Source organism: Quercus robur, chromosome 4 (assembly GCF_932294415.1).
Source record: "Quercus robur chromosome 4, dhQueRobu3.1, whole genome shotgun sequence".
NCBI classification, from domain to species: Eukaryota; Viridiplantae; Streptophyta; class Magnoliopsida; order Fagales; family Fagaceae; genus Quercus; species Quercus robur.
Genome location: NC_065537.1, coordinates 23,043,138 through 23,070,095, shown reverse-complemented (window position 1 = coordinate 23,070,095; position 26,958 = coordinate 23,043,138). Strand labels below are relative to the sequence as shown.

Here is a 26,958-nt window from a genome sequence, read left to right as displayed (position 1 = left end):
TTTTTTTTTAATAGGAGTACTGTGGTCAGTGGTCTGTCACGTCACGTGACAAACCACTGACCACTGCACAGTTGTTTTTTTTTTGTTAAAGACCACAGTTATTCACTTTGTTCCGACGGTTTCTCAACCTTTTTTTTTTTTTTTTTTTATAACCTGACACTTTATCTATTATTATAAATTATTATGCCAATTAATAATTTGATGTATATCATATCAACTCATTTGTATTATAGTGACACTAATTTATTAAACCATGTATTAAATTAATTTTTATTTGTGCAGGTTTAAACTTTCAAGTGGTCACGACTTTAGAAAAATTGCAATAATCAGGTTCTATTGTTCTATACTTTAAATTTTATTTTTAGTTAAATTATCATTTTTAATTATAAATTGTGTTTTATTTATCTATAAATATTTTCTCATTATAAATGTCTACTAGAAAATATTTATCCGGATATGAAAAACTTCTTAAAAAGAGAAAAATTGAAAAACAAATTGAATCTCAAAAAGGATCTATGGATAAATTTGTTACTAGTATTAAAAAAAACACAATAGAAAGTTTGGGTGAAAATATTACAAATGAACAAGAAACTTATGAAAAATAGATTTTAAATAAAAAAATTCAATATATAAATATATTTTATTTTATTAATATTTAATTATAAAAAGGCCCCATTTAAAATTTTCGCCTAAGGCCCCAAAACTTGTTGAGCCGGCCCTGCTAGTACTCTAAGGAAGTTGATTTTTTTTTTTTTAGAAACTAATATGGGTTTAAGAATGGAGACATATATATATATATATATAAACAAATAAATAAAGAGAAACAATAGTATATTAGTTAAACTAACAAAAGTGATGTTTCATTCTTTTCTTAGTAAAAAAGAATAGTTTAATCTCATCTATTCTTTCTTTTCCTTTTAATTTTGATTTTTGGTTATTTTAACATAGCATTAACTTATAACTCATCTAGTGCATACCAATTAATGCACTTATAGTACACACTTTTTAAAAACAAATAAGGTTATGACTTGAAATTACGAGTTAAGGTGGGTCCTGATGTCGATGCGAGTTAAGGTGGGTCCTGATGTAATCATTTTTTATTTTATTCTATTTTGAGTTGTTATAGATCGAAAAATAACGGACGTTGTAACGAAATCACGGGCCACCATGACGACCAAAGCACAAACAGCAGTGGTTCTGAATCTTCTGATACGGACGATGAATATGCTGCATACATGGACTTATACAAGGCTGTGCAGAGTAATGATTGGAATGCTACAGAGGAGTTCTTTAGGGAACACCCAGACACAATTGACAAAAAAATCACTCCTAGGGGCAAGACGGCTCTTCACGTTGCTGTTGCTGCTGGACATGTGAATATGGTAAACGAGTTGGTGGAGCGAATGTCGGAAGTGCAGTTGCTGATTGAAGATTTGAATGGTCTCACAGCTCTAGATGAGACGACTTTGGTTGGAAACCAAGAGATGGCTGATTGCATTCTCATAAAGAACAGTAACTTGGTGAGTATTGGAGATAAACGTAAGCACAATCCAGTTGTTCTGGCTCTTGCCAATGGGCATATGAACTTGGCTCGCTATCTCTATTTGAAAGCTCGGCCGGGCTATTTAGAGCCAGAAAATGGCGACCATGGTGCTCCACTTTTAACGGAGGCTATATATAACAGAAATTTGGGTAAGAACTCGTCGCCTCTTGACTACGTACCCATTAGCTGTTGTTTTTTATGATTCCGATTCTTCATCTGATAAATATTATTATTTTTTGGATCTCATGTAAAACACAATAGATATTGCTTTGGACATAATCCGGCGTTTTCCAGAGTTGGCTATTGCTCGAGACAGAGCGAAACGCACACCTTTGCTTGCACTCGCTTCCATGCCTTACTTATTCTCCAGTGAAAATTCGCTTGTTTTCTGGAAACGATGGATCTACTCCAGTAAGTACCACTCCCTTTTCTCTTCTTGGATTATGAGCACACTCTTGGAATCGGGTTAGTTTTTTCCTATTTTTGTAATGATTAAATTTAACAATATCCACTATAATTTCATATTTTCATTCAAAGAAAAAAAACGTAATACCAAATATATATATATAGAAAGCTTGTGGGTTTCAATAATTAGAAGGTACATATTGAACTTTTAATTATAGAACTTTCAATAATTATAAGTTCAAATTTATTATATTTGTTGTTATTTATTATATTTCTTTGCTCTCACTGTCTCACATACGAATCCACCCACCACCCCAACTCATCACGTAATTTGATCATCCAATCACAAAACCCGATCAACCCATCAACTAGAAAACCCAAATCAAACCCAACAACAGCTCAAACCCATCAACCTAAACTCAAAATCAAATCTGATCAGTTGCACAAAAAACCATACAACGGAGGTCCAAATCAAACCCATCATTAAAAATTTGGTGATGTGCGTCTCCCACTAAGAGGAGATAGATGATGAGAGTGACAGGGTTACCTAAGTTATTTCTTGACTTTATGTAAATAATTGATATAATCGTATCAAATATCAATTGTCTTATATACTCATGTCTTAGACATGTACGTCTAAATTTCACAGTACAACAAAACAACTGGCATCGGTTGTGAGCACAACTCTATATCCAACGTAATGTTCCTCAACCATTTTGCTTCTTTTCCTGCTGCCCCTAATACTATAAACCCAAAAATCCATAGTGGTGAGAAATATTCGTTTGTGTTTCAGGCCAATGATATGACACCATCATAGTGGATAATCATAAATGGATTTATTATCACACGCACTAGTCCAATTTGCATTAGAATACCCTTCCAAGACAGCCAGGAAATCATAATATAATAGTCCTAAATTAATGGGTTTTTATTTATTTATTTATTTATTTTTATGGAAATTAGTGGCTCTTTTATGATAGCCAAGAACTACCAATTATTTTCCAATGACCAACACCCGGATTACTAGTATATGTAGAATGTCTACATACTAAGAAAATAGATGCTGGTTCCTCAAAATGCCTAGCATACATCATCTTGCCTATAACGCTAGCATTCCAGTTTTCAAAATTTCAAAGGGAGTTAGTTAGAATCTAAATGATATCAAGAAAACTTATTACAATAAGCATAAAGCTTCAAATTGCCTCTAAACGCAAAATAGAAAATTGTAAAATAAGCAACTAATCTAGGCAAACCTAAATGTTAAGAACTTTGGATTCATCATATCCACTCTTATCAAAACCACTCATTATCAACATGGGTAAAGCCACCACACTTAAAACTCTTGGAAATCCTCAATAGCATCATTCCACCTAATTAGCCATAGGTCTTATACCAAGTTGACAAGGACTAGCCTAAAACAATCCCATAAAAAAGAACCTAATATCAATAATTCCACACTTGGATCACATTGATAAGATTAACCCCTAAAAATTTTCTTTATTAACAAAATTTCCTTTACTCATGCTCAAATAATTTGACCTCATGTATTTCACTTACAAAATTACTAAACGATTTATTTACAAAACATAAACACTAATTTTAATTATAAGACATTCAATGCTATCTCCTTTAATATTAGAGATCCTAATACTTTATGAATTTCTTCCACAATATATATACAACATTCACAAAAAACCCATAAAACAACATATATAACAATATCCACCATTACACACCACAAATGTAAACCCTCAACTAACTCCAAATAAACAATAAAAATTAGATTTACCAACTATTTAACATTATAAAGCCAAAACCCCCAAATTTTCACCATGGGTAAACCTCAAATGGCCACTATTGTACAAAAATCAAAATCACTCACCAAAATAGGTCCACCAAAACAAAACCCATATACATAATCACAAGAATATCACATCAGAAGCTTAGATTAGAAGAATCTCTAGCAAAAGTATAAAACCCACCCAAAAGCTTAGGAGTTTTTACCTTCAAAGGTGAGATCAAGAAGCCTAAGAGGTTACTATGGAGTTTTCTTGTGAATTAAGCCGGAAAATCAACGGCGGAGGTGATGGTGGAGTGAGCACTGGTAAGGTAGTAGAGTCAGGGAGGTGTAGAGAAGTGTATTTTGTGTTGTGTTAAACGTAAAAGAAAAAAAGAGGAAAGAAGCCCTTAGAGCACTAACATGAGGAGTTGTAAAAATATGTCATTTTAACATATCAAAAACCTACTTTATTGTTTTAGCACATTATTTTACAATGCACTCTACATCACATCTTTTATTTTTCAATTCGATGCATTAAAATAATATTATGTCAAAACTCAACCCAATACAAGTCATAAATTTAGGATTCCAAGAGAAAAATCATTATAATTTTAATACTAACCCAAATATTGTGAAACTTGATTCAAATTGAAGCCTCAAAAGTTAGCTTCCACTCAAATGATCTAAGACGTTTGAAATCAACATATAGAAATTTTAGCAAGATTATTTCAAAATCAATACTACAAATTATTTTTGTAAAGAAAATACTAGAACTATAAACTTTTTTACAAGTTGTTGATGTGATGAGTAATTATTAGTAAATAAAAAAAATAATAATATCAATAGTAGGCCTAAAGGAGAACTAGTAAGAATTTACAACATCAACTATTTGTAAATATACTGTAAAAAATTAAAAAAGTTTGTGTTCATAGCACTACTCAATTTTTTGTAAATTCAAGTATGATCAAACTACGTTATTTGAATACACAAATCTATACTTAGTTACTAGACATATCATATATCAATTCAAAACAAACCGCTTTATCAGTGGTATTATACATAAATACCAAAATTTTATGAAATTAGACAACACAGTAAATTTGCAGAAATCTACTTTTATATCCATTGAGAGAGAGTTCAAAAAATTTTCTAATTTAGGAATAAAGTATACCCAATACCTCAAAAGTTTCAAAAAGCATTCAAATAACACTCATTAACAAATAAAAGAACAAAATAACCTCATCAAAGCACAAGACCACAATACAACCATGATGAAACTATTCCAAAAACACATATCAAAACAACAAACTCAGCACAACTCACTCAAAACAAACTCTAAAGGTCAGTTCCCTCCTTCCTCTATTCAGACATGCTGCTGAAATCGTCCAAGGCCAAATCTCAAAGCACCAATTATCACACACACTTCTAACCTAAACCAAAAACTTTCAAACCCCTTTAAGCACACCAAACTTTGAGCTCAAAACCTGAATTATACTTTAGCTTTTTAGTCAAATCAAGTAGAAAAGAGACCTTACCCCGCCAATTTAACTTTGGCTGAAAAGGGAAAGTTTTATGGGTGGTGCTGAGGTAGGGGAGATGAGTGAGTTCGTTGAGAGAGAGAGAGAGAGTTGTGGGAGACAGGAGAGATAGATAGAATGACTTAGAAGAGAAGATAAGGGGTGTGTGAAACGTGGGACAAAGGAAGGGTGATTGCATATGGAATGAATGGTAGGTAGTGAGGGTGACGTGTTTTTCTGTAAATATTGAGAGAAGCATAATCTTCGTAGCTCTTTCTGGTAGCTAATTAAACTTTCTACCGAAATAAGAGATGAAGTTTGGAGTTTTTTGGTTGAATATTGCAAAAAATGAATTTTATTTGTGATATGGGCACTGTTCTTTATTTTTTTTAGAAAATGGGGAGAGAAACAAATTTCGGCAATGGTGTTGCCGAAATTCTCAGAAAAGTATGAGAGAGGAGAGAAAAATTATGTTATGGGGGAGAAAGAAAAATGAATTTCAGTAACTAACTACATCACCAACATTCTTGCCAAAAATATAAGCTGCCCAAAAGAGGGGAGTACACAAAATAGGAGGGGTGCCTAAGAGGAAAATAGGAATTGTGGCATTGGAGTTGCCGAAATTGTAGGGGAGAGAGAGAGAGAAAAAAAAAGAATTAAGGCAATGGAGTTGTTGAAATTGTAAGGGAGAGAGAAAAAAATTAGAGAAATGTTATATCTATAATATTTTCACAACAAATCCTAAATAACAGGTTTTCAAATTAGAACTAATATAAAATTATAAATAGTTGTTAAATTACCTTTTTATCCATTTGTAACAATCAATATCAACTTGCCATTCAGGGGCGGTGCTATACAATATTCAGGGGGGTTCAAATGAACCCCCTGACTTCCAAAAAAAAAATTATATTTATAAAATATATATTTTATGTTAGTTTAATACTTTAATTTATTCTTAAAAATAATTTTGCACACCCTGACTTAAAATTTGCACACCTTTATTACAAGTATTTCCAACTCTAGTAAAAGGTAAGTTTCTGTAAATTGTAAGTGTCACTCTTTTTTATAAATTTATATTATATGTATGAGTGCGTTTAATATTGATTGTATGCATTATTTTTTGTTATAATATTATTTTTGTGAATTATGATGTGTGTGGATGTTTGTGTGTACAATATCATTATAATATAAATTTATATAATTTAATAATTAAGAAATAGAGATGGTTTGTTACATGTGTGTGTATTGTTATCATATTATAATAACTTTTTGTTATAAAGTTAGTAAAATTCAAGAAAAAAAATTATAAAGTTAATGATTGCACAAACATTTGATTGGTTAAGTAGAAATATAGTGTATAATTTTATGTATGAATGAGTGTGGTTGTGTGTGTCAATAATTAATAGAAAGCTAACGAGTTTAGTATAGTCATTTAGTTTAAAATATTTTTATAAAAACAATAACAAATAGATAATAACAATTATATAAAAATAAAAATGTTAGATAAATTTAACAAAATAAAATAGTCATAGGCTTATAGCTACCTATATTGGCAATAAATACTTATAATGAACTATCATATAACAATTCAAAATTTGAAAATTTATAGAAGAAAATTGTAAAACTTCATATATTATTATTTATTTTTAAACTCGGGAAATGATTACCATGCCCCTCCCTACCCTTCTTCTCCACCCCCCCCCCCCCCTTCTCCATCCCTACCACTTAGCCTACACCTATCCCTCCTCTACTTCCCCCTATACCACAGCCTCTCAACCTCAACCTGTCACCCCCTTAGTTCCTAGGTTTCTTTCCATTACCATTCCCACCACCTTTTGGCTTTTTGCCATACCACCCTTATTTTCCACCTTTAAATTCTACACTGTCTACCCCACCTTCCTCTGTCTTGCCATTGCATCCACCTCCTTTGCCTAGACCAACCAATAACAATAACACTTCACTCACACCTCTTCCAAACATTGTGCCTCCCCCTTTCTTTGTTCCTAAACTTTCTCCTCAGGTCAGAGGGGGTAGTATAGGTTCCTTTCGTATTGATTCTAAATCTTTTTCATTCTCTTTTGATGGCGGGAAGGCTGATTCTTATGCTATACATGAAAGTCGTCAGAATTTTAAAAGTTCCGTTTGGCTGAGTTGCAAGGGAATGAAATGGGTCCTCTCTTGCTTTGCTGATATTCGTGATTGGGTACCAGGAAAGGATTTGTTGTACAAACATTTTAGAGAGACCAATAAGTTTTTCGAGTTTCAGGGAAGGTCGAATAAGGCTGGTATTTTTGTGGATATAGCTGTGTTTTTTGGTGGAGCTCGACGTGGTTGTGTTGTGGTACCTACAAGTTCCAACCGGGCTGGGTGGAACTTGTTTTCAAGAGCATTAGATAGTTTCCTAGCAGGTTCTAACACTGTTGGGGTGGAAGGGAGGATTTCAGGTGGAGCTGCTGGTGGTGGCCAAATGGATGGCGGTGGACTTGATGGGAAGAAACTTTTCAATACTGGCAACCAGCGGAAGTTGAGGAATTTTGAAAATTCTAGAGCTTATTTGGGACATATCGTGTTCAAGGGAGAAGCTGATGCTATGTCAGTTTCTAAAAAAAATTTGTTAGACCCAAGCGTGAATTCATGTTCAAAGTGACTACTGACACCTTGGCCCTTGGGGTAAAAGGGTGGTTTCTAGGATTAAATCATTGGACTCCCACAAGTCCATTCTGGATGTTGGCATTTGTGGTGTCTCTTGGGTAGATAAGGTGAAGTTACAGAGGCCTGTTGTTGTTGAGCCTGTGGTTTCTAAATTCCAAGCCCAAGCCCAAGCCCAAGCCCCCTTAGCTCTCCCTATTAAAAACAAAACCCATTCAGAGGCAAATCTGACCTGTGATCCAAATGGGTTGAATAATCTAGTGGTCTGTGTTCATGATCGGAGTGGGTTAGGTGAGTCTTCATCGGAGCCCGGGGTAGCGGTGGTGGCGCCGATAGAGGGATCGGAAGCTCCGACGAGGGTGAAACCCTCGTCTAGCCTTGTCCTGGAGGTTAGTGCCCCTATCTCGGCGGCTCCCTAGTCAGATCGGAGGCCAAGGGCTACAGCGGAGATGTCGGCGGTGGGTTCTGAGGCTCCGATGAGGATGAGTCTCCCTTCTAGCTCAGTTATGGAGGTTTGCGCCCCTATATCGGTGGTTTCCCAATCAGTTCGAGAGGGTGAGAGGCAGATTGGGGTTGACCCGATGCATACAGTGGACTATTAGTTTTGGGCAGTTTTCTCCTTTGAACTTTGTTGGTAGGGAGGAAGATTCTTGGTCGAAGGAGGTGGAGGACGTTTTCATGGAGTTATTAAGCATAAGTGATAAAGAGGAGTGTGATTCCCAAACGGTTTTGACAGCGTCGGCAGTTGTGTATGCCGATGGTATTGGGGAGAACAACTGTAGTCCAATAGAGTGTGCGCCGTTGTCTTGTTGGGTCCCTAGGGTAGCTGAAGATTTGGTGTTGAGCACGGTGGATGAGGTAAGTGAGTTTGATGCATCTAAGGTGGAACATTTGAAGTGGGTGTCTACAATGATGAAGAGCTTCTGCAAGATGGTGGGTTTTCCTATTGTTAAACATGAAGCTCATTGTGTGGCTTTATTTTGTTTATTAGAACAGGAGTGCATTGAGGTTGCCAATGGTGGCTATTTTAGGCCACTAGTTAAAGCTAGGCAGAGAGGTTTAAGGGAATTGAGGGGTCTGTTTTTTTCAGTTAATTATGATGGGAATTTCTCTTGGAATAGAGGTTCGTCGTCAGGATTAGGGGCTATTGGTAGTTATTAATGTCTTTATGACTTCTTTCTTGGAATGTTAAGGGGTAAAATAACCCTCAGAAGAGAGAGGTTTGCAAGAATCTTTTGAAGGATTGGAGATGTGATGTTGTTTGTTTGCAGGAAACTAAGCTTGCTTCTTCAAATTCTGCTCTTGTGCGGAGCTTATGGGGTAGTCCCTTTGTAGATTAGGCAGTACTGGATGCGGTTCAAACTTCTAGGGGGGTTTTGTTGATTCGGGATAAACAGGTGGTTGAGAAAATTGATGTATCTATTGATCAGTTCTCGGTTAATGTTCTTCTTAGGGGAGTGTTGGACGGTTTTGAATGGGTCTGCAGTGGTTTGTATGGTCCTAATGCTGATCATCATAGGGCTGCTTTGTGGGAGGAGCTGTCCAGGGTACGGGTCAGGTGGAACACAGCCTGTTTTTTATTTGGTGATTTTAATATATTAGATACCCTTGCGAGAGGCTTGGTTGTGAGTCTTTTAGCCCAGCCATGTTCGCATTCTCGGACTTATTGAGAATAATTATCTAGTGGATCTTCCATTGGACGGGGCTTCTTACACTTGGTTTAGAGATGCTGAGCCACAAGCTATATCCCGTATTGATAGGACTCTAGTTTCTATGGATTGGGTGGATCATTTTGGGAATGTGTCTCAAAGGGTGCTTCCTCGTGTTATTTCCGATCATTGTCCGCTCTTGGTGGAAGCTGGTGGAGTGGATAGGGGTTGCTGTGCTTTTAAGTTTGAAAATATGTGGCTTAGATCTGAGGGTTTTCTCGAAAGAGTTAAACTTTGGTGGGAGGGGTATAGCTTTTTGGGCTCCCCTAGTTTCGTTCTAGCTCAAAAATTAAAGGCTCTAAAAGAAGACCTTAAGAAGTGGAATAAGGAGGAATTTGGAGATTTGGCATTTAGGAAGAAGTGTTTACTGGCTGATTTATTGGTTCTAGATGCGAAGGAGGAAATGCGGGGCCTCTCTAATGAGGAAGAATCCCATCGATCTCAGGTTAAAGGTGGTAATGCAGCTTTAGCTGCTTTAGAAGAGATTTTTTGGAGACAAAAGTCTCGTGCTTTGTATGTGAAGGAGAGAGATAACAACACTCGATTTTTTCATAGACTAGCGAACTCTCATAGAGGAACTAATCACATTAGAAGCATTGTGGTGGATGGGGTCTTATATGAGGATGGTCCTACTGTAAAATCTCAGGTGGTTCAGTTCTATCAAAACCTCTACAAAGAGACAGATATATGGCGTCCAACTGTGGATGGATTGGATTTTGATTTCATTGGAGAGGATGAAAGGTCGGCCTTGGAGAGGGAGTTCTCTAAAGAATAGGTGATCTAGGTTTTGATGGAGATGGAGGGGGATAAAGCTCCTAGTCCAGATGGCTTTACCATGGCTTTTTTCAAAAATGTTGGAGAGTGGTGGAGGAGGATGTTATGGCTGTTTTTGCGCACTTTCACAGGTATTTAGTGTTTGAAAGGTCTTTAAATGCCTCGTTTCTCACTCTAATTCCCAAGAAAAATAATGCTATTGATGTTAAGGACTTTCGGCCTATTAGTTTGGTAGGGAGTATGTTCAAGTTACCGTCTAAGGTGTTGGCAAATAGATTGAGAGTTGTGCTAGATAGTCTCATCTCTGAGTCTCAAAATGCTTTTGTTGGTGGGAGACAAATTTTGGATTCAGTGCTTATTGCTAATGAGTGCCTAGACAGCAGATTGAAGAGCCATGTGCCAGGGGTGGTCTGCAAATTGGACATTGAGAAAGCCTATGACCATGTGAATTGCGACGCTTTGTTTTATCTGTTGGGTACGATGGGTTTTGGGGTGAGATGGAGGGGGTGGATTAAGGCTTGTATAACTATTGTTCACTTTTCTATTATTGTGAATGGATCTCCGGTAGGCTTTTTTGGAAGCTCTCGTGGGTTGAGACAAGGTGATCCACTATCTCCTCTTATTTTCCTCCTTATTATGGAAGTTCTAAGTAGGATGCTGAAGAAAACTGAGGATTGTGGTTTGCTTCATGGATTTTGTGTGGGGCCTACTAACTCTATAGAGGTACGCATTTCACACTTGCTGTTTGCAGATGATACCATTTTGTTTTGTGATGCGTCTAGAGATCAGTTGCTGTCCATTAGGCTAGCATTGACTTGCTTCCAAGCCTTTTCTGGTCTAAAAGTTAATACGGGGAAGAGTGAGATTGTTCCGATTGGTGAGGTTGGAAATATAGATGCGTTGGCTGCCATTCTTCGTTGTAGGGTGGGTAGTTTGCCTTTGAAATACTTGGGTATGCTGTTGGGCACCCCTTACAAAACAGCATCTATGTGGAATCCTATTTTGTAGAGGATGGAGAAGAAACTCTCAGGTTGGAAGCTTCTTTATTATCTAAGGGGGGTAGACTTACCCTGGTGAAGAGTACTCTTTCTAGCCTTCCTACATACTATCTATCCTTATTTGTCATTCCTGTAGTTGTGGCTGATAGATTGGAGCGTATTCAGAGGAAGTTTTTATGGGAATCTTTAGAGGAGTGTTTCAAATATCCATTGGTGGCTTGGGAGAAGGTGTGTTTACCGATAGTTTTGGGTGGTCTAGGGATCAGGAAGTTAGTGCATTTTAATAAAGCCTTGTTAGGGAAATGGTTATGGAGGTTTGGGCGAGAAGGCACTTATCTTGTGGAGAAGGGTTATTGCTTCTAAATATGGTGAGGGGAAAGGGGAGTGGAGTACTAAAATTTGTAGAAAGGCCCACGGATGTGGTCCATGGCGTGGTATTCATGATGGTTGGGAGAGTTTTTCCAACCATGCGTCCTTAGTAGTAGGGGATGGCTCTCATATTCTTTTTTGGCATGATAAGTGAGTTGGAGATAACACGCTTAATAGGCTCTATTCTCAGTTGTATGTGTGTTCTAATGACAAGGAAGCTTGCATTTCTGATGTTTTATGCTACCAAGAGGGTGGTATTGATAGAATCTGGAATTTGAGGTTTCATAGGAATTTTCATGAAAGGGAATTAGGGGCTACCTTATCTTTCCTTGAGTTCATTCAATCTCGGATCTCTAAGGGTGGTGGGAATGACACTTCTCATTGGTGTCTCAAAGGGAATGGCATGTTTGATACCCGAACCTATTACAATTTCATTAGGGGTGCAGCTGCTTCCAATTTTCCGTGGAAGGGTGTTTGGAAAGCTAAGATCCCTAGGAGGGTGGCTTTTTTTGTGTAGACTGCGGTTCATGGGCAGATCCTTACTTTGGATAATCTTATGCTTAGGGGGCGCATTTTGGTGAATAGGTGTTGTATATGCCATCAGAATGAGGAAACTGTGGATCATCTTCTCCTCCATTGTCCGGTAGCTCACTCTCTGTGGGTTTATATGCTTAAGATCTTTGGGATTCATTGAGTCATGCTAGGCTCTGTGGAAAGCTTGGTGTATTGTTGGAGTTTTTTGGCTGGGAAAATTTAATTTAGACATATGGAATATGGTTCCTGGTTGTTTGATGTGGATTGTTTGGACGGAAAGAAATCGGCGCTCTTTTGAGGACACCGAGAAATCCTTGGTTCAATTACAAGCTCTTTGCCAGAAGACTTTATTTGATTGGTCTAAGTGTTGGGGTTTCTTGGAATGCTCCACTATCTTAGAGTTTATTTCTTCTCTTAGTATTGCTCTTTAAGTTTTTTCATGTTTGTTGTTTGCTGTTTGTTTTGTTTTTTGCTTTTCCTTGTGTTCACCATCATGAACACCTTGTATTGGCTTTCGTTTGTTTTTTAGTTTGTTTTAATAATATTCTTATTACCTATTAAAAAAAAAAGTTCTTTTTTTATTAAAATTTTTTTAATGAGCCCCTAAATAAAATTCCTAGAGTCGCCATTGTTGCCATTTATAATAACTGTAGTTCATTGTGTTTCATAATGGTGTCTTGGACTGTTGCCTGTTGGTGTCAATAGGCGCATTATATTTTTGTTTTACTTTTGAATACTGTTTAATATGTATAGGATAATCCAACCTCATAATATTTTAATGCATTTTTATATTTTCAATGAAAAATAATGTCAAAACTTCCTTAAAATGATTTGTATTTAAAATTGATTGATCGTATTTTCTAAAAGGAATAGACATTCAGTCCACTCTTACCACCAATGAAACACGTTTGGACGTTCCAGAAACAGAAGAACGGACAAGTGATCGATCAAGTATTGTCCAATTAGGTATGTTTGCTTCCTAAGCTTTCTTTCCTTAGATTTGGCTCGTAACAATGAGAGTCAATCTTTAGCAAACTTCAACTGTTCTCTTGTGATCATTACCTTAAATAATAAAGCATCAACACTCTTTCGTCATAGTTTACAAATTTTAAATGTTTAGATAACCTAGTGTTATTGGTAGAGGGTAGTAAGGTTTTTATTGTGCAACTAGGTTCCAATGCGCACAGAAGCTTTCTTATGATCTCTGAACTTCTTCATGGGTGGCGGTAGGGTTCCATCATTGTGCCAGAAGGGAAGCTGGGTAGTGGGTGGAGAGGATTTGGATTTCATCTACGCAAGGCCATTGCTCCAGACTCACTTACCATCAAACCACCATCTAAATGTGTTTTGAACCTAACAAGGCAACAGTTCAGTCAACAAAAATCCTTTTTATCGGCATCAATGGATGGTGATTGGAAAGACAATGGTGGAAGCAAAAAAGGAAAGCGTTTAATGCCCAGTTTTCAAAATTCAAACTTACCTTGCCTGAGCAGTCAGTTCTAGGATTGCCTGAGCAGTCAGTACCGGGATCTGCGGGATAGGGGTGTTGGGAAGGAAAGTATGGTACCTGGTGCTGACATCATGCTTGAGCTTAACGCCAATGCTTGTAACAGCACTATTACTCCTTTATCGCTAGAACTTTCTTTGTGTTTGGAGTGTGGGCTGAATGGTAAGTGGGTTGTTAAGCACTCAAACATACGGGAAGTGGGCCGGGGAAGAGTTAAGCCCATGCAAGTCTTTAAGCCCTTTGTTCTCTCAATAGCTAAATAGCTCGACCCATCTCTTTTCAATATCTCTAAACCCAAACCCAATTTGGTTTGGCGCCCCAAAACAAAAGAGCTTAACTCCCTGTCTTTGCCAACTCGTGTGTCCCAACCCCCACGAAAGTCTTTGTCGCCTCCATCGGCCTCAACGTCCTCTGAAGTTGGTGTTTTGAGTTCCGATGGGGTTGGGGATGTGCTGATAACGCCGTGGTTGTCGTCGATGGTTGCTGTTGCCTAGATTCACGTCTCCGATAAGGTCAACGATGCAAGGTATGAGTTATCGGCGATGTCTGACTTGATTCATGCCTCAGATGTAGTCGAGGATGAGCTTCTCGATTCCGATGTGGCCGATGAGCCCAAGAATGTGTCAGCTTGCACCACAGACACGAATAGTGAAGAGGACTTAGAGCGAGACCTCCGACTGATTCTTCAGGAGCATTCCGGCAATATAGTCAAGAAATGGGGGAATTCGGAACTGTGGGTACTTGAACTACATGACGGAAGGAGGGTTGCAGTTCCGATTCAATTACCTCAGCCATGATGTGAAGCTATCGAGGAATTGGAGGAGCAAATACAGCTGGCCTTAGTTTCGTGGGAGTCTTCTAAAGTTGTCAATGTGTCAACGGCTCCTATTGAAGACGAAGAAGTGTTGGTAGAGGACTGGGTTTCAGATTCCTACTTGAAGGATGCTTATCAGCCTCTAGCTGTTGAACCACTTGCTTCTTCTCTCCCTTCAATCATGACAGAACTGTTTGTTGTGGATGAGGAGAGGTTTGTGGGTGTGGATAATTCAGAGAGGCAAGTACCTTACTCAGAATGGTTTCAAAGGAGATTCAATAATTTCGATAGTTTCCTTGGCACGTCTCTGGAGGGTCTGGAAGATCAAGCAACAAAATTTTTATTGGCTATTGAAGTTGAATTAAAGCGGAGGGCTGAGGTGAAAAAGTTAACACGTAGCTTTAAAAGCCCGAGGTTGAAAGGTTTAAGAGAGCTGAAGGGGTTGTTCAGTTCTATTAATTATGGCTTTACCTCTGCTAGGTGTAGTGGTTCTAATAGGGTTCGGGTTCTCTTTGTGGCTCAATGAATTTGAAGTTACTTTCCTGGAATGTCAGAGGGTTGAATGAAGTAGATAAGAGGCTTTAGGTTCGTAATTTGTTGTGTTCCTGGAAGGCTGATATTGTGTGTTTGTAGGAGACCAAACTAGAATGGACTACTAGAGGTATTGTCCGGAGTATATGGAGTTGTCCATATGTAGATTGGCTATACCTGGGTTCTAAGGGTGCTTCTGGAGGTATTTTATTGATGTGGGACAACCGGGTAGTGGAAAAGGTGGAGGAAGCGGTGGGGCATTTTTCAGTTTCATGCGAGTTTAAAAATGTTGGTGACCATTTTGAGTGGGCTTTTACTGGTGTATATGGACCAAATTTAAACAAAAGGCGTAGGTTGATGTGGGAGGAACTAACCAGGCTGATCAGATGGTGGGATTTGCCTTGGTGCTTAGGAGGTGACTTTAATATCATCCGTTTCCCTTCTAAGTGGCTGGGGGCTGTTAGCTTTTCCCGGGCTATGTTTGGTTTCTCTGACTTTATCTCTCTTCATGGGTTGATGAATGAGAAGAAAACCTGCTTCTATATTTACTGGATATCAGGTTTTACTTGCTTTGAGCAGTGAACCCTCAAAACGAGCTGACAACCACCATTTTTCTTTGAACTCCAAATAACCAGTTGGCCAAAGGCCAAGAAAACTGCTTCTGTAAAAGAAAAACTCCCTTCCCATTTGTTAAATTTAAGGGGTTTGTCACATCGGTTGATTTATTCTCTTTATTGGGAAGAAAATGTGTGTTGGGTGATGTGTTTCAATTGAGCAAATATTTGGTTCTTCCGTTAGTAACTCTGAGTTGCGCACTGCTTCTAGCATGAGCTCATTAGTCTAATCAGTGTTCCAAGCCCAATGGCCGACTGTTTAATGATACCTAAGCAAAATGACTTTTTACCGTTCAATCCACATCTTCTAAATATCCCCTTTGTCGGGTTCTTCATTTCACATGTAGCCTCGGTCCACACAGAAAATAGGAAGACAAAAATAAGTTGGATCCTAGCTGAACTGAAAATTCTTCGTTGATTGGTGTTGGACTTTGTGAACTTTGTCTATTATTATCTTTATAGGCTCGTAGTAGTGCCAAAAACTCCCTCAACAACAGTCAATCAATCGAACTTCACAAAATATTAAAAATTATATTAATTCTGATTTGGTGATAACTTTCTACTGCGTTATGACTGAGCGAATTTTGTTTCTGCATTGCAGTGCTAGCTCTATTGCGCCAACTAATTTCAAATCTCCAAAAGTACTTAGGTATACTATATCCATCCATTTACTCAATTAATATCACTTTTAATGTGTGCATGTGTGATTAATAGATTGAATATTTTTAATTTCTGCCTTTTTTTTGGTTAATTTATTTAGATTTTCATCTAATTAAATTGGCTTTACTTCAATTTTTATCCAAGGAATCAAGCACTTATATGAAATGAAGTTGCTCAACATCCAATCCCGGGAACTTATGAGTTGCATGTGCGAAGTAGTATCACAGCCAAATCTACGAGAAAGGAAGTGGAAGTACATTAATGAAGCAATCTTCAAGGCTATCAAGCATGGGATTTTTGAGTTTGTTTCTGACATAGTAAAAAGAAACCCAGCACTTCTGTGGAACCGCAATTCCGATGGATTGACTATATTTCAATATGCTGTCCTATGTCGCGAAGCTAAAATTTTTAGCCTTATGTACAAGCTTGATGCGAAGAATGCTGTGTTGAGTCGTACAGATGACAATGGCAATAACATATTACATATGGCTGGGAAGCTAACCAAATCCACGAAGCTAAAACGCATCCCAGGTGCAGCTTTGCAGATGCAAAGAGAACTACAATGGTTTAAGGTCGTCTCTCTAACTTTACATTTCTCTGGCATACATAATCACATCAATAGAGTTAATTGACGCATCAATTTGGTTAAAGTTAATTGACGTACCTAATCGTATTTAATTTTTCAGTCAATTAAATATGGTAGAATCCCCAAGAGCATTGTTGTCCTTGCTCCAACTGCAAAAAGGACCTTGATAATCTTTTAATTTTGACTCACACCACCATAGGCTCTGATACTATTTATTTGGGAGATAACACGATGGGAAGCCTCCAATTGAGTAGTTAATATAATAAATAGAGACACCACTTAACTTAGTGGCTGCTTTAAGAATTTTTTTGAGGGTAGTCACTAAGAAACTTAAATCTTACAAAATCTAATAAAAATAGAACTTGAACATATCGAAATTAAGGTTTACAACTTTCTTCTCCTAACAAATAAAAAAGCAAAAAGCGAATTATGAGAGATAAAATGAGAACTAAGAATGTTGAAATGAGAGTAATAAAGTGTGAGAGAGTTGAAAATGATTATAAATGCTAGAAAGAGAGAGAGAGAGAGAGAGAGAGAGGGAGCAACAAATGATACCTATTACAACTACAAGTTGAATAGTTGAGGAGAGCACAGTAGTGGCCCTGCTAAGGAGAACTCATAGCCACAATATTCTCTTAGTATTTCTTTTTAGGAAAAATGAAACTGGAGATTATTTTTTTGGAATGGGTGAACGAGTTACGAATCTGAATGATTATTAGTGGTTTGTATTTACGGGGCTTTTTGTTGAATATTTTGTTTATTTCTTGTTTTTTGGCCCAATCATGTTGTTTTTTGAGCTGATTTTTATTATTGTTGTTTGCGTTTTCTTGTTTGTATAAAAGGTTAAGAATTGTGTTTGAGGGGCTAAGATTATTTTTATGAGAAATATTACAACCACAACATTTTCAAAACAAATTTTAAATGACAAGTTATTATTGATAGATAAAAATTGGTTTTAGTGATGGTTCCAGTTTAAAATCAGTAACAAATTGCCACTAAGGATTTGTTGCAAAATTATTGTGAAAACGTTGTAGACATAGCATTACTCTATTTTTATTTTTTATTGTTTAATCAAGAAATGAGAGTCACCAAAGAGAAAGCAATACCTTGTGGTAGACATACGGTTAGTGGGATCGCCTACGCAATCTACATCCAAATAAGCTCGGAAGACCAGTGATGACTTAGAAGAGAAGTGTGATCCATATAATATGGTTCCTTTCAAATACCAAAGGATTTTGAGGACAACAACATAGATAGAGGATCGTAGGGCAGCCATAAACTAAAAGACAATGTGAATAGCATAGGAGATGTATTGGTGAGTGATAGTGAGATGAACGAGACCTCCAACTATCTATTTGTAGCGAGTTGCATCTGGAAGAAGTTTGTCTACTATGAGTGAGATGACTGTTATACTATATGAGTGTGTCTACTATCTTACTAGAGATATGAGGTCAGAGGTGTACTTTGCTCTAGTGAGGTAGTAACTATTTGAGAATGAGGATACTTCTAGACCCAGGAAATAGCTGAGAAGACCCAAATATTTCATCTCAAATTGTTGTCCAAGAAACTGTTTAAGATCCTAAATATTTGCCACATCACCTGTAATGATCATTAATACCATCTGAGCAAGTCCTAATCTTATATACCCACTTACAACCTATAAAAAAAATTGCCAACTAGAAGATCAATCAGATCCCAAGTCTGTCTTATGTAGTGCATAGAATTCTTCCTTTATAGCTTTTTTCCATAATGAGTCAGAGTAAGCTACAAGAAAGGTATGAGGTCATAAAGAGATGCAATGGTAGAGAAACAATAATAGTCGCGAAGATGAGAGGGAAGAGTACTTACCCGAGTGGAATGACAAAACTCAAGGCTAGGAATACTTGCAAGATCTTCAGGTGGGGCAGATAGTAAGGCTCTACAAGAATTGGAATGGTTGGTTTTGTTGGAGGCAAGTTGAGGGATGGGAATTTCAAGGAATGAGCTTGGAATATGAACTATATGGGAAGTGAGAGAAGCAGAATCCATGAAATTAGATAATGTATGGAACATTTTATATTCCCAAAAACCTCGTGACGAGAGATCCTAAGCCGTTTAGCAATGGGATTGTAATAGCTATACCCCTTTTGTTAATACCATAACAAAGAATGAGCCTAGTTATAAGCATGGTTGAAATTTTTGGCATTCATGGGGTTGAAGGAGAACAAAACATGCACAACTAAAAATGTTAAGAAGTCTGTAATTGAGAGTTGTGTCATACATCAAATCATATGGTACGTGTTTGGCATTGTAAGATAGGTGTTTGACGCCTATTGAGGGTACAGACAATAGTGAGATCAATTTCTCCCTAAATTACGAAGGAGTGGAAGCAGCAGTGGTGAGTACCTTATCAATGTTTAGAATGTGACAAAATTTATGTTCAACACGACCATTGTGTTGAGAAGTGCCTAGACAAGAGGTTTGGGAAATGGTGCCATAATGGTGAAAAATATCAGAAAAGTAATGTTGGTGATATTCTTATGCATTGTCTTATTGAAAAACTTTAATAACTTTTGAAAATTAAGTCACAAGAATTTTGGCAAAATTACAATAAAATGTAACAAGAAAAATCATTCAACAGAAACCAAAAAAAAAAAAAAAATACCGGAACCTCCCATTTTTGGAATAGGAGATGGTCCCCATACAATAAAATTGATGAATAAGATCAAAAGGTTCTAAGGCATGATAGTCACTTTTATTAAAAGGCAATTCAGGTTGCTTGCCGAGTTGACATGCCATACAATCAAAAGGATTGTTGGACTCTGAACCTAATAAAACCGTATAGACTAGTAATTGGACACGCAAAACAGAAGAATGGCTTAAATGTGAGTGCTAAAGCTAGAGTTGATGAGGTGGAAGTAGAAATTGTAGATGCAGAAAGGCTAGAAGTGGGAAGATGGAGGAAATGAAACTCAAACAGCCATCAAATCTTACTGGTAGTTCCAACGATCTACCTAATTCTAGGATCCTGCACAATAATAATCCAAGATGAGATTGTAAGCGAGGTTGGGAATCTAGTAAACGTTAGAGACAGAAAAATTGGGATCTTTAAGAGACCGCGACCCCAGCCCAAACGTTTCAATAAGGTTTTGGCAAGCTTGACCCACACAAATGGGGTGGGACTTGTGTTTATTGCCTCTCAAGAGGTAGCAAAGAGGATTCTACTGTTTTTATTCTCCCTCCTACGTTAAGGGTTTTACAATAGAGTCGCCTGATTTTAATAGAAAAAATGAGAAACTAAAATAATTGAAAAGTGCCTCATTTTTATTGATAATAACTAAAAAGAAACATTACTTTGGTCATAGATACAATTTGAAACAAAAATACAATACTTTTATTATGTGACCAAGTCACTACACGAGGCCGAGGTCTGTTACCTACCACTAGAGAAGGTTTTTTTGGCAGTGGTGCATGCTACATGAAAGCTCTCTCACTATTTCCAATCACACATAGTTGTTGTCCTAACCTAGTTTCTGCTTAGATCTCTATTTCGGAGTGTTGATTACACAGGGAAGATTGCCAAGTGGGGTACGATCTTAGGGGCTTTTGATATCAAGTACATATCTCGCACTTCTGTCAAGGGTAAGGTCCTTGTTGATCTGGTAGCCGAGTTTGCTAAAACCTGGCCACCAGAGAAGGCTTTTTTGGCAGTGGTGCATACTATGTGAAAGATTCCTCATTACTTCCAATTACACACAGTTGTTGTCCTAACCCAGCTTCTATTTAGATCTCTACTTCGGAGTGCTAATTATATAGGGAAGATTGCCAAGTGGGGTACGATCCTAGGAGCTTTTGATATCAAGTACATGCCTTGCACCTCTGTCAAGGGTCAGGTCCTCGTTGATCTGATGTCGAAGTTTGCTAAAACCCCTTTTGAAGAAAAAGTTGAGAAGCAGAACATGGATGTAAAATCAATTGGCATGGTCTCCCTGTAGGAGTCTTTACCCTGGAGAGTACACGTTGATGGTACAGCGAATCAAAAAGGATCTGGAGTGGGGCTAGTTATTATTGTAAGGTTGAATTTTATCAACCATCTTGTTGGCTTTATTCTGTACCAAATTTACTTGTATTTTAGCAATTAGTAACCGTGTATTTAGGTGGGAATCATGTAAGGATAGTGTGTGAGAGAGTATGAAGAAATGCTCAAAATTGTGCAAAGAAGTAGGGACTCGCGACTGGATCTCGCGGGTGGCTCGCGGCTTGCAAGCCGCCAGAAGGTTGCACACGTGTCAAGCATGCCAAAAGCTGAAGAGTCGCACCAGTTGTTGCACTACAAGATAAAAGTCTCAGGCTGGCTAGGCCGTTAGCTTGCGGCTTGAACTCGCAACTCAACCCAATCGCGAAGTCAAGTCGCCAGAACACCCTGTTTGGGAAAAACTGACTTTTCACATTCCTTCTCACCCTACTATATATATGCCCACGTTATAAAAAAAGAAATCTGGAGGAGAGAGAAAGAATTGATATAATAATAACAGGTATAATTTTTTAATCCAAGAAATTCGATTGCTAATGTATAGTAGCCCATCAGACCTGATGGGCTACTGTTCATTAACCAAAAAAAAATCCAGGTTTACTGAATCTGTTGGAGCATGAACAGTGCACAGATTCTCCAAATTTTAGCTAATATACCCGGATACATACACTGCTGGAGATGCTCTAAACGTGGGGGTGAAAATTTGAATTTAAAAAAAAAAAATTTTTTTGGAGATATGAAAATTTTGTTAGTTCTACAATTCTCCTCTATTTTTAAGAAAATCCTAAATATTGAGTAATACTAGAGATAACACAAATTTAAATACATAAGTCTTACAAGCAAACAAATCATCGATCACAAAAAATAATTCAAATAGGAAAATGTTAGAAATACTATAAATTTTACTATATAGTCTTTATAAATTAATGTAACAATAAATACGATTGGTGGATTTTAACAATCAATAAAATGCATATTTGAATTACTTTTTGTGATTGATGATACATCTTTGTAAGCCTCATTCATTTAAATGATTGTTTATTATTTTTTGAAATGTCACTGATCACATTTGTTACTACATCAGTTTGTAAGTTTTTTCTAATAAAATTTGTTATAGTTTTAGGCTTTTAGCATTCCCACTCTCCCAATTAAAATAGTAGTGTTAAAAGTAAAAGTAATGGATTGTTTTATTTTAAAAATCTAATATAAAACTCCGGTTAAGTACTATTTAAGTGATAAGAAAAAGGTACACTTGAAGTTATCGCCTTAAGCCTCCAAATTTGTAGGGTCATCCTGTCAGACCACACCATTAACTTCAAATCACCACCGTGGAGTGGCATTATCCAACCTAGATTGAAGAGAGAGAGAGAAGTGAGTTTCTAGCCCACTACCAGTGGTTGTGAGTGGCATAGCCTAGCTGACAATCAAAAATGGGGGGAAGCTTGGGAAGATTGGTCATGGTAGCTAATCCGATCGGAGATAAAGAAAATGATTGACACGACGCCCTTTGATTGGAAGGTATAAAATAGGGATTTACACCCAATCCAAATAGAAATTGCACTCTTCCTAGATTGTCTATTTCATCACCCTTGTCATTTATCACATCACATCCTCCCTCTCCCGTCATTCTCTGCCACTCCCTCTTCTCTTGATCATTGTTTGTTCTATGTTGTTCCTCTACCGTTTGTGCTTTAATCCATTTATAGCTTCAAATTAGTTGTTTACTTGGAGCCACCTATCACTCTTCGTATTACTATCCTTCTCACTCCCTTATTTCCTTAATTTTAGCCACTAAACCAGTTACAGCTCTAGGAATTTTTTATAGGGTGGTCATTAAAAGCATTTATATTAGTCCGTATAAAATGGCATAAGGGCCTAATTTTGCACAATTAACCACAAAACTCATCCACATCAGCTTTGTAGTTACAATGACTGTGCAAATATATACAATTACTGTTTATATGCAAAATTGTTTTCTAATACTTTCTTTACTCATGTACAGAGAAAGAAAAATTATTTGGTAAAATAGTAAAAAATTAATAAAGAAATGATACTTTAATAAAATGTAATGTCAAATAGATAATTTGATATATATATATATATATATATTTTTTTTTGAAAAGTGGTTATATAAAATAGAAAATTTAGCTTTTTATGCTAAAATAGATAAGACTTTTTGCACTAGGAATTGTTGTTGTTACTCAACTTATTAATTTTTGTAACTGTGTTTATCCTTATTGGTCTTTATAATTGCATTTGAGGGTGTTCGTTTTTATTTATGGTTGACAAAAAAATATATTTCAAAGATATTATATAATTTTTTTTTCATGGTCAAGGTGTTCATTTAAACACACTAACCATAACATGGAGCCGCCCCTGCACTGAACGCAATGGCAGTCTCCATAATTTAGCCTCCCACGCCATTAGCGGAAATTTGATAACCTCTCATATTTGAATGTCACCCATATCTTCTGTCCCTTATCAATTGAAATCTTCTGCCCTGTACCCAACGCCCTGGAAATATTAATGATAATGTGGATCCTAGATAGTTCCACCATCCTATCCTATCTTCAGGAATAGCATTTTCATCCACTAGCCTAATGGTGTGTTCAATCCACTATGCCTAGTGCTGTAAATGAACCAAGCTATTAATAAATAGTTTAAACTTGACTCAATAAAAAACTCATTCATGTTATTTGTTTATAAATGAGTTGAGCTTGAGCCTTAATTTCAAATTTGTGTAATAAATGAGCTGAGCCTAAGCAAAATGTTTGTTCATGAATAAGCTCGATCAAGCACGACAAGCTAAGGCTATTTTATGGACTTCGTAATAAATTTATACAATCTTGAAAAAATAATCTCATGTCTTACTAAGCTTTAATTAATTGAGAGTTTGGACCGCATGTCTAATCCAAATGGGCTTGATAATATGCTTAATATGGACTTGATAATGTACTTGTATTGAATCTTAACCTTAAAAGCTTGATATGGAGCTTGAGTTTGAGCTGGATATTGAGCTCAAGCTAGGCTTGACGAATGAATCAAGTCAACCCGAGCTCAAGGTTTTGAAATTTCTAACAAGCTCAATCTCAAACATAGTTTGTAAGCTTGGTTCAAACTCAAGCCAAGCCTAAACATTTACATTTGTTTTCATGCCAAGCTTGAACATCCAATACTTGACAAAACGCAACATGTATATAGCCCTACTTGTGCCACTTTTTTGGTCATACTCTTTATTGGCAATATATATACTTCCAAAAATGGGGTCTTATCAAACTTCACTTTCCCCACTGAACACTCCCCTTCTATTTTTTACAATACAACTAAATATTTCTCAAAAGAGTAGTGTTTTTTACACAGTATATTACACATGAAAAAAAAATTGAAACTATGACGTTAAGTTATAATTTTAGTTTCTTTTTTTTGAGTAATGCTAAAGTCAAATTATTTTAGAAACTTTTTACAATGTGCTGAGGTAGCTTGGTCCACTCACATAAGAAGACTATGTCATATCCATAACATTTTCACAACACATTTTAGATGAGTTTGAATTGATGCTACAAAAATTTTAGGCCCGCAAAGTGTCGCAGGGAAGATGGGTAAAATCCGGCCTCTACCAAACAAGGCCAACGCTCACATAAGTCTTAGGGTACCGAGAGAGCCCAAAGTCCTGGGGAGATTCTTTTTTTTTTTTTTTCTTCCACATGCTTGAAGTATACATCTTACACTGTATATTTAGTTTTTTTTAGATGTATATTTAGTAGGATGTAGTGATATTAATACGAATTAGTATAAATAACAAGATTTTGGGAACTTTTTTTTTTTTGATAAGTATAAGCTAGGTTCGGGAACTATTATCAATAACATTCAGTTTTGTTATTGTATAGGGCTGTTCTTATCTGTCTTTTCTTCTAAAAAAAACTTATCTGTCTTTTTATATGTTAGAGTAATGATTAAATTCACACTATTTTAACATATAAAATTTTGGGGATAGTGGATAATTTATTATGGTAAATTCACCGATTCCTAACAATTTGAACTTTTGGTAACAAGTAGTTTTAGTATTATATAAATTTCCATAATTTCTATTACCTGTTAGACTATGACTAATTATCTATCATTTTCATATGAACCTATCACTTTTTCTTCACCATTCACATTCTGCCACTTAGACAGTTGAAACACAAGTTGTGCCATTTTATGTGGTCTTAGAATTTTTCTTTGACAACCGGTAATTTTTCACTATTTTTGTCATTGACGGAGTGACCCGATATGTAAGTTTATCTTGTTCTAGTAAACTTCCTTTCTAAGATTTTGTTTAACTAATGCAGGAGGTAGAGGCCGTTGTCCGTCCCAAGATTAGGGAAACTACAAACAAGAGAGGTTTGACTCCACGAGAATTGTTTACAGAGGAGCACAAGGACATGATGAAAGATGGAGAGGAATGGATGAAAAATACAGCAACTTCGTGTACGGTGGTGGGTACTCTCATTATTACCATTATGTTTGCTGCAGCTTTTACCGTTCCTGGTGGTAACAACCAAAATACAGGCTATCCAATCTTCTCAGAAAAAAAATTATTTATGCTCTTTATTATAGCTGACTCTCTTTCACTCTTTTCTTCATCGACTTCAGTCATGATGTTTTTGGGAATCCTTACATCACGTTATGCAGAAGAAGACTTCCTTAAATCCTTGCCAACAAAGATGATAATAGGTCTTGCCACCCTTTTCTTCGCTATTACAACCATGATGATAGCTTTTTCTGCTGCTCTTTTAATTATGCAAAGTGGAAATTCATGGATTGTCATTCCTATCATTTGTTTGGCTATTGTCCCAGTCACCCTCTTCATAATTGCGCAGTTCCGCCTTCTTGTTGACATGTCCATGTCAACTTACGGAGCTGGCATCTTGGATAGGAAATGAAGCCTTGGTTATAACTTTTATTCATTGTGCTATATTGTATGTGTGTTTTAATAATTGTCACAAAAGCCAGAAATGATTTTTTTTCCCCTTGAACAGGAAACAAATGAATTATGCACGAGCTGCATCATGTGTGATTGATTATAATTACAACTTATAAATCATCATTACTTTTCTTTAATATTTATTTACTTTCTTTTGGTCAATTTGGCAGAGGATAGTGTAATTCTTTTTTTAAACTGAGATATATAGAAATCCATATACTCACATGCACGAAGGGTGTGCAGAGAAAACTCTTAGATACTTCTAGAGCACGGAAAAATGGTACCCCATCTTTTCATATTCATGATGGACCCTTTTACAAATTTAATGAGTTGATTCCATCATTAATGTGAAAGAATGAAGTATCATTCTTCGTACTCCGAGAGTACTTAAGAATTACTCAGGTGTGTAGTGGTAAAGACAAAATAATTTTAAATGCCTTGAAAGGTAAAGAAGGTTACAACTGCAAAACATAAGGCATTAATAACGAGGTGGTATACCATGCAACCGATACATGATATATTTTCTCGTTAATAGCTATTAGATGTTCCTTTCATTGCATGGTGCATTTTAAACCACTAGTTGACATTTCGTTTGTGAAGTGCCTGTGCGATCTTTGAAGACATGAGCATTTGAAGGGTAATTTCGTAATTGCCTGCTCACCCCAACGGATACCCAAAACGCCCAAGGACTTTTGGAAAATGGACCTGATGCTTCGCATAAGGATTGATGCGCGTTCAGGGCGTTTTTTAAAACGCAACTTTTGACCCAAAGTTGCATTTTGTAATAACCAAACGCAATTTTTGGGCCAGCGTTTTGCAAAACGCAACTTTTAGGCTCTAAAAGTTGAACCAAACGGGTACTTACTGAAATTGTTGCGTCTATACTCTACACTTTCTATTATTTTAGAATGGTTTGCTAGATATTCAACTTAGTACACGTTAAATCAAAAAAATATAAAATAAACCATCTTTTCCTCTTTTGACTGAATA

The 26,958-nt window shown here is 36.6% G+C and overlaps 1 protein-coding gene across 5 annotated transcripts in view; it reads left to right on the top strand.

Annotated features, from left to right (window-relative positions):
* LOC126720895 (uncharacterized) overlaps positions 1 to 26,105 on the top strand; it is an 80,245-nt gene extending 54,140 nt beyond the window's left edge. For 2 of the 5 annotated variants that reach the window (XM_050423742.1, XM_050423743.1), the window contains exons 8-14: positions 283 to 330; positions 1,127 to 1,692; positions 1,805 to 1,954; positions 13,146 to 13,244; positions 16,346 to 16,393; positions 16,549 to 16,976; positions 25,334 to 26,105. In XM_050423742.1, coding sequence (XP_050279699.1) covers positions 283 to 330; positions 1,127 to 1,692; positions 1,805 to 1,954; positions 13,146 to 13,244; positions 16,346 to 16,393; positions 16,549 to 16,976; positions 25,334 to 25,927 — 1,933 coding nt within the window. In that variant the 3' untranslated portion in view covers positions 25,928 to 26,105. The remainder of the gene's footprint in view (positions 1 to 282; positions 331 to 1,126; positions 1,693 to 1,804; positions 1,955 to 13,145; positions 13,245 to 16,345; positions 16,394 to 16,548; positions 16,977 to 25,333) is intronic. The other 3 variants (XM_050423744.1, XM_050423745.1, XM_050423746.1) reach the window with 3 other exon arrangements.
* Positions 26,106 to 26,958: the final 853 nt, after the last annotated feature.